Source organism: Periophthalmus magnuspinnatus, chromosome 18 (genome assembly GCF_009829125.3).
Source record: "Periophthalmus magnuspinnatus isolate fPerMag1 chromosome 18, fPerMag1.2.pri, whole genome shotgun sequence".
NCBI lineage: Eukaryota > Metazoa > Chordata > Actinopteri > Gobiiformes > Gobiidae > Periophthalmus > Periophthalmus magnuspinnatus.
In genome coordinates, this window is record NC_047143.1 from 25,148,049 (window position 1) to 25,160,132 (window position 12,084).

A 12,084-nucleotide genomic window follows, 5' to 3' on the forward strand; every position below is an offset into this window, starting at 1 on the left:
TGTTCGTATTAACCCGACAAATCAGGCACCTTCTTTCCCCGAGGTCGCTCCCGCTGGCGTTAGCAACAGGTTTGATTGACAGCGTTGCTAAGCGCTCATGGCCGGATTTCCAAATCGGCCTCTATAACTCCACCAAGTTTATCTGTTTCAGTTTTTGTTCTGTAGCGTGAAGAACAGGCGCAAAGGCTCGGGAATCGTTCTGTAGATCTTTATTGTACAGTCGGTTTGAAGGCAGCGCACAACAAAATTCAAAGCAGAATCAAATGCAGAGTCTAACAAATTGAGTTTATACCAGTGTTTTAAAATCCTCCCGGAGTGGGTGTGTCATGAACTCCTGGATGAAGGAGGCTGTTGTGAAGAAGTGCGAAATGTGGCCAAAATGTATGCGGATTTTGTCCATTGCGGGTTATTTTTAGAACGTAACCCCCGCGATAAACGAGGGACCAATGTATTGTAGGGTTGAACAATTTGGGAAAAATATAATTGTGATTCTTTTCAAACAAGATTGAGATTAGATTTGCGATTTATCTTGCGTTTTAATAATGGGATTCTGTTCTAATTTCACACAACGGCTGAAGAATTGACAAAAAGACTGAAATATAAACTGTCAAACTAGCATAAGAATCACACTTCAGAACGTGTTGTAAACTGGGGATACTGCTGTCAGATATCGACTTCTAATTATCGTTTCAGTCGATATCCTGTAAATTGATGTAATAAGACAATTTTCTCGTCATACTTGGCCCAGAACGTCTCTATTTGGCTCAGTTTTTGTTTTGTTTTATTTTCGTTTAATGGAAATAAATGTTGTTTTCTGTTTGTGCGCTGGTATCTTCTCACATCGGGCTAATCGAAACTACAAGGTTAGCAGCTTTTACGCAGAAAAACCTGGATATTTTCCACGTTTGCGGCGGAAATTGCGGTACTCCATGAATATCGATTTGCTAATTGCGTTGACGGCGATACATTTTTGTGTTTTGTATTTTGAAATTTGGTAATAATAGTGTTTAATAAAAGCCATAATCGTAACAGCAACAACGTGCAGCCATTTTGTTTGCGACCTCTCTCCTGATTCGTTCTTTGGTTGCCATGATACCCGCGGCCCGCTAGCCTCGATTAACTTCGTTTGACTGGAGTTGGACGCTACGGGTAATGCTAAATCCATCCTCGTGTTTAAATCCCACCTGTCGCTTCGTTTTAAACCCTTCCGTCGCCTGAAAACATCTCGCGTCTTTAGCCTCGGATAAATCTCTGCCCTTATTCCCGCTGATTTCACCTTCGGGATCCTTTCACCCATCGAAAAATCACCACGCCCGGGCTCGGCGGGTCCCGTGCGACGTGCCCGGTCGGCGAGTACATGTTAATTAAAAAGCGCTAACGCAATTTGAGCTGTTGAAAAGTCTCTCTGTTCTATTTTGTACCTGCGATGTGTCAGAGGAACAACATATTAACAAGAGCGAATGCTAATAATCCTGTCAATTTCAAACTTCAGGCTCTTTTTATGCAGCGAGCGTCGGCCGCGATAATGGCGTTGACATGGGGTCCTTTGAAAACATTGAAATTCTGCTACGCGGCGCTTTCATTTTAGCCCATGTAAAGAGTCTCAGGTTATTTGCATAGAAATAGTCCGCTATTTTACTCTCCAATTAGTTTGTACACAGGGTTATGTAAGATAGTGTTTTTTATATAAAGATAATTAAAGAAATCCACAGAAACACGGCTTTATTATGGGTTTGATTCATTTAATTTCATCTCCCGGTGTTGTGCCCACAAGTCGCTGCGTGAAATGAACGTTTGCGCACAGATTGAAGACTTCGCTGACGGTTTTCTATACGTCTATGTTTCATATTTGAGTCGTTGTGTAATACCGTGGGTTATGTAATCGTAAAGCCGGGAAATAAATAAGATAAACTGGTGGATTTTTAATGGTTTTGCTCATTTTAGACCCTAATTGGGACAAATTTCACTGATTAAATCCAGTGTTTTTTCAAAATATACGCAAAATATACTCACTATAACACGGTTCGTCTTACGTAACCCTGCGATAAACGACAAACGCTGTGTCGTACGTTTGAACGATTTGGGAAAAAAATATAATTGTGATTTGCGGTTTATGTTTCAATTATGGGATTCTGTTCAAATTTCGCAGAACAGCTGAAGAATTAACAAAAAAATGAAGTATAAACTGTCAAACTAACACAAAAATCACATTTCAAAACATGTTTGTACGGATCTAAACTGGGGTAATACTGGTGTCAGATATCGACTTCTAAATATCGGTGCAGTCGATATCCCATCTGGACGATTAAATTGATGTAATAAGACTATTTCCTCTTCGTACTTTGCCCAGAAAGTCTCCATCTGGCTCAGTTTTGTCTTGTTTTATTTTGGTTTAATGGAAATAAATGTTGTTTTCAGTTTGTGCGCTGTATCTACTCACATCAGGCCAATCTAAACTACAAGGTTAACAGCTTTTACGCAGAAAAAACTGTATTTTCAAAGTTTTGTGGAGGAAATTATGCTACTAATTGTACTACTACTTATACTAGGCAAGACAAGGCAATAGCACAGTTTGTACACAAAGTCATTCAAAGTGTTTTACAGAATAAGAAGGACATTAAAATCACACAAATAAAAACAAATAATCATCATAATTAAGATTTAAACTACTACAAAATAAACTAAAACTACTACTGCTACAGCTACTAGTACTACATCTAATACTTTGACTACTACTATATCTACTACTACTACATATAGTGCATCTATGACTACATATACTACATCTACTACTACTACTACTACTACAACATACAAGACATCTACTACTACATCTACTACTGCCACTACTACATGCAACATCTACTACTACTACTACTACTACTACTACTACATCTAACACTACCTCTACTACTGCATCTATTACTACTACTACTACATCTGCTACTACTACATATAAGACATCTACTACATCTACTACTGCCACTACTACATATACGACTACAATATCTACTTCTGCTACTACTACTACTTCTAACACTACTTCTACTACTGCATCTATTACTACTACTACTACATCTGCTACTACTACATATAAGACATCTACCACTAATAGTAAACATATCGTTTTTCTGATTGTGTTGGCGGTGTTTAATCTTGCAGCCATTTTGTTTTTGGTAATAATTGTGTTTAATAAAATCTCTCATCATAACAGATCTTCTTTTACAATAAAACTTCTCCAAAAGTATTGTGTTAGTTCTGAGTCTGAGGAGGATCGTAGTAGTTCCGATGTGTCTCAGAGGGAGGTCTTAACACGGCTCCCGCGGGTGCTGCTCCCCTGAAGTACCTGCTAATCAAAGCGCTAAAACGCTCGTGCTCAGAGCGGCGGAGCCAGTCGTGCGTGAGCCTAAGCCCCGTGTCAACGACGGCTCTTTGAATATTAGGAAATGAAAATGTGCTCAGTGTAAGGGCAGCGAGAGGGGACAAAAGTACTCGAGAAGACACAGGGTTCAGGTCTTAAGGCGAGTCCTGATCCCGGCGTCTGTACTTTGAGTTTGACATGAAGTTAAAACCTGTACGTTACGAGGTACAGGAGGGAGGGGTCAAACAGGAGGAGGAGGGGTCAGACTGGAGGAGGAGGGGTCAAACTGGAGGAGGGGTCAAACTGGAGGAGGGGTCACATTTGAGGTTGGGTCAAATGCAGAGGACAGAGTGTAAAACCTTGAGCTTAAATGTTCAAATCGTTTCATATTTTCAGTTTTCTTGTAGAAGTGCAGTATTATTCACAACGGGAAGAGTAACACAAGAGTAACACACTGTGTCCAGAAAAGCTCTTTACGAGTCAGATCTAATACTGTTATTACTACTGCTTCTACTGCTGGTACTACTACTGTTACCATTACTTCTGTTGCTACTACTTCTACAAACTATTTCTACCACTACTATATCTACTACTATGTACTCTGTTGGTAATTCTACTACTACTTTTTCTACTACTTCTGCTGCTACTACTACCACTTCTACAACTACAACTTCTACTAGTACTACATCTTCTACTACATCTATTACTTCTACTTCTACTACTACTATATCTAATACTACCTCTACATTTACTATTTCTTCATCTACTGCATCTTCTACTACTACTACTACATCTACTACAACTACTACTACGGCTACTACCACTACTACTATTTCTACTTTATCTACTCCTACTACATCTGCTACTACTACATCTACTCTACTACTTCATCTTCTACTACATCTACTACTACTGCATCTACTACTTCATCTACTACTACTACTGCATCTACTACTTCATCTACTACTACTACTGCATCTACTACTCTATCTACTACTACTACATCTTCTACATCTACTACTACTACTACTACTACTACTACTACTACTACTACTACTACAACATCTACTAATACCGCTACTGCATCTACATCTACTACTACTATTACAACTGCTACTACATCTACTTAAAAAATAAACCTGGTGTCATAAAATTAGTAAAACATCACTTTCTTTACCGAGTTCTCCTCTGACTTTACTCGTGTAAAAGTAACTTCCTGTTGATCATTATAATAATACTTCTACTTCTTCTTCTTCTTCTTCTTGTGTTTCTGCAGCCGTCCCGTTTCCTCCCAGTCACCGGCTCACGGCCAAAGAGGTGTTTGACAGCGACGGGAAGCCCAAAGTGGACGTGCTCAAAGCCCATCTGACGAAGGAGGGCCGCGTGGAGGAGACGGTGGCTCTGAGGCTCATCGGGGAAGGAGCGGCCATTTTGAGAGCGGAGAAAAACCTGCTGGACATCGAGGCTCCGGTCACAGGTACGAAAACGACTTTTAAAGAGAAGTTTCCAACAATAGAAACACGATAAACTTCCTCCCTGTAGATTTAAAACTGTACAAATCCAACAACGTATTGGATTATTAAATATGTATGAGGCTTTTTGCATGTGATGTAACAAATCTGACAGTTTTAAAACGTGACATTGTTATTTAAGTGTCATTTTTGTCATTTTTTTTTTAGTAAATGTTTTGCTTTTTGTTCACTTCAAAACACTGGAATCAGTTGTTGATTCAATTTCAGACTTTAATTCCATCTAGAGGCAGTGGAACGTAAACGAAGTAAAAGTAGTTTTTAAGTACACATTTTAGGTGTATGCAGTTTACTTAAGTACAGTTTACAGTGGATACTTTTTACTTTTACTTCATTATGTTTGAAAGCAGATATTTGTACTTTCTACTCCACTACATTTTTTTTTAACAGGACTGAAAAGTAAAAGTATTTTTTGCTTTATTTTGAGACCTGCTGAAATGGAAGAGCGTTTATTTTTAACACATTCATAATTAAATAATAACTAAAAACTGCTTGGGAAAAATATCATCGATTAAATTGTTTCTGCTGAACAAAATTCTGCAAAAATCTGTTTAAAAGTCACCACATTTAAAGTTTAATAAGAGTCAAAATCTGCATGAAGTATCAGGGAGTACCCTCTGGAGCAGGTACTTTAATACTGTTATTTAAGTAGATTATTTCATGTTATACTTTAAATTTTACTTGAGTATCTAAGTAAGAAATTTGACACATTTTAGTTTTTTTGTTCATTTCAAAACACTGAAATTGAATCAACAAATATATAAACAATTGATTACAGCCTTTAAATCTGTCATGGTGGTGGAACAAAAACAAAGTAAAAGTAATAAAGTACTGTATTTAAGTTTACATTTTATCTGTAGTTTACTTAAGTAGATTTTAATGTGGATACTTTTTACTTTTACTTTTCAGTCCTGTTCAAAAATGTAATTGAGTAGAAAGTACAGATACTGCTCTCAAATGTAGTGATATTTTTCCTTGTAGTTTGAGACCTGCTGAAAAGGCTGAGTGTTTATTTTTAACACGTTCATAATTAAATAATAATAAATAAAAACAGCCTGGAAAAAAAATTGATTAAATTGTTACTACGCAACAAAATTCTGCTCAAATCTGTAAGAAAATCACCACATTTGACACTTTAAAACCTCAAAATCTGCATGAAATACTTTGACTTATTACCCTGTAGTTACTGTATTTTCTGGAGTATAAGTCGCACCAGCCAAAAAATGCACAATAATGAAGCAAAAAAAAACATTTCACATATAAATCGCACCTGAGTATAAGTCGCACCTCCGGCCAAACTATGAAAAAAGTGCGACTGATACTCTGGAAAATACTGTACTTTTTAAACAGGTACTTTAACAATTTCAGTAGATTTTTTCATGTGATACTTTTACTTGAGTACCTTTTTGCTCCTGTATTTAAGTAACAAAACTGAGTACTTCTTCTTTCCACCATTATCTCACGCTTACACATTCAAAGTAGTATTTATTCTTCAGTACTTCTTCTATACTGCACTGCGCTCTCCATCACAGTTTGACCTTTAGCTTCTACGCTACATGTATAAAGGCTAAATATTTATAGATCTGCAGCCTCGGCTCTGATCTGAGCGACTGAAGTTACCAAAACGTTGAATATTTCCTTTGTTTAAACATTTTATCAGTTCTCAAACGCAGCTGTTCAGTAAAAGCCTCGATTCTAAGATGCAACAAAACTAAACAAACAGACGCTGACGATACATTTTTAATAATTTAAAGCCATTTTCTTCGTTTATTTTCTTCTGGCCGGTGTTGTTTTGGAGCGTCCAAGGTAAAGAGCAGTAATTGCGTTTACATAACTGGCTCCGACTGCTCCCTTCTGTTTAAAGCCGATGGTAAACAACAGGCTTTCTTTGTGTCTGGAAGTCCAAGTAACAAATCAACAGCGTTCGTCTCCGCCCGGATCCTAATTCCGAGTGTTGTTTATGACCCCGGCTTTGAAAAACTGTATTCGTAGTGGACTTTGAGGTTTTTAGACGGTTTGTGTGGGCAGTCGGAAACGCTCGTTCAAAGAGTGCTGTGTTATTGAAGTAAATTTTGTTAATTAAGTGAGTCACTGTGCCTTCCAGCTCTCGCACGGATTACAGCGGAGCGTATTTTAAGAAACTCCGAGCCCGACTTTGGCCAATTTGGGAAACGAATGCGACAACAGGAGGATCACAAAAGGAGGAGGAGAGGGATTCTTTGGAAAAAAAAAAAAAAAAATGACTTATGACCTTTTGAAACTCTTAAGGAAACCATTTTCGTGAGTACTACAAACGTACGGCTGGATTAAAGCCGGGCGTTCTGGGATTCCGTTGTGGGATGCCAAGATTTTTCAACAAAATTCCCTGTGTGTGGAAGCTCATTCATTCCTGGTTCACTTAAAGGAAAATTCAGTTGTAGTAAGAGGCTGGTTTCATTTGAAAGTCTGTATTAGTCTGTCCCTGCTTGAACTTTTACGTGAGTGTGTCGTCACCACAGCGTTCAACGTCAGTCACATGATGCTCACTGATGCTAGCAGTTATAGCGGCTACTTTACAGCCGAGTTCCACATTTGGAATTCCGAGCACGAGGAACATAGGAACCAAAGAGCCAATCTGGAGCGAGGCTGTTGAAGGTAACGCCCCATCCCGCTTGTATTGTTGATTTAGTAAGGAGCAGCTGTTTAGCAACGGTGTCAATCAAACCTGCTGCTAACGCTAGCGGGAGCGACGTTTTTAAGACCGAAATGACGAGTCTGGCAGCAGCAGTTACAGAGAGAAGGGCGACTGTTTTTCAACGTAAAGTGAATTGAAGCCAGAGTTGATGGAGCCGGAAGCGCCCCCATGATCACTTCCTATTTGGAATGCGGCGGCTAGCAGGTTAGCTACGTCCATTTATATACAATAGTCCCTCGTTTATCGAAATCTGCGAAGTATCAGCTTTATTTTTTACATTATTCTCTATGTTTTTGTCTGTAAAACCCCTCACCACACACTTTATACACTTTTCTCACACAGGCGTCAACATTTTCTCACATTTCTCTCTCGTTTAAACTCTCTCAAAGTTCAAACCTTCGTCGGCGTCTTTGTCGGTGCAGAACGTTTCATCGACGTTGTGGGTTTTGTCGGGGAGAAAACAAATCGCAAACGTACAGCACTTCAGACAAATTTACATAAACGTTGGATCGCAGTGTGACTCTGAACACATTCTGTACAAAATGACACAAAAATGAATGATGATGATAAATTAGGACAGTTGCCATAGCGATTAACAGTTTAAAGCTCTTTCAAAATGTTGCTTATAACACAACACTGAAATACAATACTGGATTTGTGTTTTTAGTATCGTTTTTTCTAGTTTTTGCTTAGTTTTCATTCACAAAAATATCACATCGATGAAAACCCCAGTGGAATATGTTGGTGCGGCGCTCGCTGATGCTCTACTATTGTCGTGTTTCTTGTTGGTCAAGAGGCCGTCGCTCCATTAGACTTTCCGATGAGGCGGCTTTGATGTCGTAATCACAGGTCGGGCCCTCCTCCTCGCGTCTATGGCAACGCATCATTTACTGATTATTCCCCAAATCTCATCGGTACAACCAGCGCTCGTCGTGGTTACGATAATGAACGCACGATGTCGACGAGGAGGACGAGATGGATCCTTAAAGACCTGCAGATCTCAATTCGTAACTATATTCACGACGAGATGGAAAATACGACATATCTCAGGGTTTTAGGACAAATTTAAAGCCTTAGCATGTCACTTTTTAGCATTAAAGATAAATTCATAGCACTGAAAAACAGAAAAACATGCATCTTTACTATACGCAGGCTCGCATCTCCACAAACCTGACTCTTTCTCAACCTGTCGCAGCGCCTCCTTTTGTGTGTTGTTGAAGTGTTGTTCCTTTGGCGATAATCTAATCTGTAATCCAGAGTCTGTTATGAAACGTATTTCCATGGAGTGTTGTTTTAACTTGAGTGTTTCCACGGGAACGTGAAGGTGACGCGCCCCCTCCACAGAGTTGAACTGTACCTGGAACTGTTCAGTGTCCAAAATTGTCAATAAAGTTGCAATAATTTGAAGTTCCAGTGTGCTCCTCGTCTCGTTTGACCTTTGGATGACCTTAGTCGTCTTCTAAATTTAGTTCCATAAAGTTCATGTCCTGAGTTTTTATCTTTTATCTCCGTAACAATGAGGCCAAATAAGCCCCTGGAACGAGCCGATTACAATGAGCCGTTCTACTGCAGAGATACGGCTCGTTTGAAGTCAGAGCCAGGGTTTGTTTTTATTACACGCAAATGTATTTTATAGACCAGAGGCTCTGGAACGTCACACCTACAACCACCACAGAGAAGGTTTGGATTTGAGAGTGACACCAGGACTAAACCAGGACTAAACCAGGACTAAACCAGGACTAAACCAGGACTAAACCAGGACTAAACCAGGACTAAACCAGGACTAAACCAGGACTAAACCAGGACTAAACCAGGACTAAACCAGGACTAAACCAGGTCTAAACCAGGTCTATAACAGGTCTAAACCAGGTCTATAACAGGTCTATAACAGGTCTAAACCAGGTTTAAACCAGGACTATAACAGGTCTAAACCAGGACTATAACAGGTCTAAACCAGGACTATAACAGGTCTAAACCAGGACTATAACAGGTCTAAACCAGGACTATAACAGGTCTAAACCAGGACTATAACAGGTCTAAACCAGGACTATAACAGGTCTAAACCAGGACTATAACAGGTCTAAACCAGGATTATAACAGGTCTAAACCAGGTCTAAACCAGGTCTAAACCAGGTCTAAACCAGGACTATAACAGGTCGAAACCAGGTCGAAACCAGGTCGAAACCAGGATTATAACAGGTCGAAACCAGGTCTAAACCAGGTCTAAACCAGGTCTAAACCAGGACTATAACAGGTCGAAACCAGGTCGAAACCAGGTCGAAACCAGGTCGAAACCAGGTCGAAACCAGGACTATAACAGGTCGAAACCAGGTCTAAACCAGGACTAAACCAAGCCTAAACCAGGTCTAAACTAGGTCTATCTATAACAGGTCTAAACCGGGTCTAAACCGGGTCTAAACCGGGTCTAAACCGGGTCTAAACCGGGTCTAAACCGGGTCTAAACATGGACTGCATCATTTTCTGTTGAAATGGTCCAATAAAGACAATCAGATAAAGTGACCTGTAAACGAGGTAAAATAGTTGTAATATCTAACTGTAATATCTGTGTGAATGGACTTTGCTCTAATATTAACCTTCTCTTATCTCCTGCTCTTTGGACGTGATCACATATAAACATTTTTTCTCCCATATGGAATCTCCAGAAGAAAAACCCACAAACGTTTAACCTTTGACCTTTGACCTGATCATTTATGGGTCATGTCCTTGTTAGATTCATCCAGACACAGGAAACACAGAAGATGAACAGACACATCTACTGCTGTCAGAAGTATCGAAAATCAGAGACGAATCGATACTAAAACTGGGATAGAAACTAGATACTCATTTGAGCGAGTATCGATACTGAAAAAGTCACATTTACAGGACAGAAATGAACCTTTCTTGAACATGTTTATAATAATCTTGAGCTGAACAAGTTTAAGACACAGACTAGGAACCATGGAACCTGCTGGACCACTGCCTTCCTCTCTCTTTTCTTTCCCTCTATTCCTCATCTTTCCTCTCCTTCCTCCTCCTCTTTTTCCCCATTCTTTTACCTCCTTTCACTCCCACTATCCCTCCCGTTTGTCTCTTTCCTCCTCCTTTCTCCCTCTCTCAACTCCTCTTTCCTCCCCTCTCTGTATTCCTTTACTGTCTCCTCCCTCCTCTCTCTCTCTCTCTCCTCCCCCTCCTTCCTCTCCTCTTCCTCCTCTTCTGAGAGTATAGTATAAGTATAAGACACATGGGAAAAGAAAAGAAAATACTACAATTTAATGTGGAAAATATATGTTTTATTTATCATCATTGTCGTATCAGAATCAGTATCGAGTCTATTCCTTAGTAAACTCGATTTCGATACTAACAGTTGAAAAAACCCGTCACATTCTATTATCTAAATCGGGAGACAACCTGCGGCTTCCGGAGTCAAATGTGGCTCTTTCGTGTTCATACTACGGCCCCGTGTGGCTCGGGAAAACAGTAATAGCTTTAAATCGAAGTGTATTTGATTTGTGTTAGTTCTTTTTTTAAATTGTAGTTTTAATTGGAAGATAATTGTGGTTTTAAAATATTAAAATAAAACTATGTTTCTGTTTTTATTACGCGCAAAGTGGATTTTATAGACCAGAGGCTCTCGAACTTCACACCTACAACTACCACAGAGAAGGACTATAACAGGTCTAAACCAGGTCTAAACCAGGACTAAACCAGGACTAAACCAGGTCTAAACCAGGTCTAAACCAGGACTAAACCAGGACTAAACCAGGTCTAAACCAGGTCTAAACCAGGTCTAAACCAGGTCTAAACCAGGACTAAACCAGGACTAAACCAGGTCTAAACCAGGTCTAAACCAGGTCTAAACCAGGTCTAAACCAGGTCTAAACCAGGTCTAAAACAGGTCTAAAACAGGTCGAAACCAGGACTAAACCAGGTCGAAACCAGGTCGAAACCAGGTCAATAATAGAAAAAACTACACTATATTTTAAACTAAACTATATTTTCTTATTTTTCATCGCGTCACACTCACAGAAGCCAGTACTCACCAAAACACCAAAAAATGACGACGCTCACGGCATCTTTTTGTTTACCACATCAATTATTTAAATTCAGCTTTTTAATTTATCTAAAAGAAACCTCCAACTCTGTGTGTTTTTAGTTCAAAATGTTCAAAACGTCTCTGTAGCACTTCATAGATTTCATAAGCGACACACTCCAGCTGTTTATAGAAAGCGAAAATGTAAAAAAAAAAACAGTACATAGTGTTATCTTCATTTATTATCCTATTTCCGACTCCGAGTATTTTCTTTTATTGTGGAAACCGGGTCCAAATGGCTCTTTGAGGGTTAAACTTAAGTGTTTTTATTATCATTATCGTCGTGGTATCGGTATCGAATCTATTCCTCAGTATCGAAATCGAGTTCTAAATGTCAGTGTTCACTTTTCCTCTGATAAAACTCTGTAGGTCTGGGATTACGTCGTCCGTGCGTCGCTGTGACAGGAGTCGTGTCGGACCAGTAAACCTG

The 12,084-nt window shown here is 39.3% G+C and overlaps 1 protein-coding gene across 2 annotated transcripts in view; it reads left to right on the forward strand.

Moving 5' to 3' along the window:
* The window catches only part of LOC117385944 (protein phosphatase 3 catalytic subunit alpha), a 163,429-nt gene that overhangs the window by 64,652 nt on the left and 86,693 nt on the right, over positions 1–12,084 (forward strand). For both annotated transcript variants that reach the window (XM_055229078.1, XM_033983227.2), the window contains exon 2: positions 4,638–4,838. In XM_055229078.1, coding sequence (XP_055085053.1) covers positions 4,638–4,838 — 201 coding nt within the window. The remainder of the gene's footprint in view (positions 1–4,637; positions 4,839–12,084) is intronic.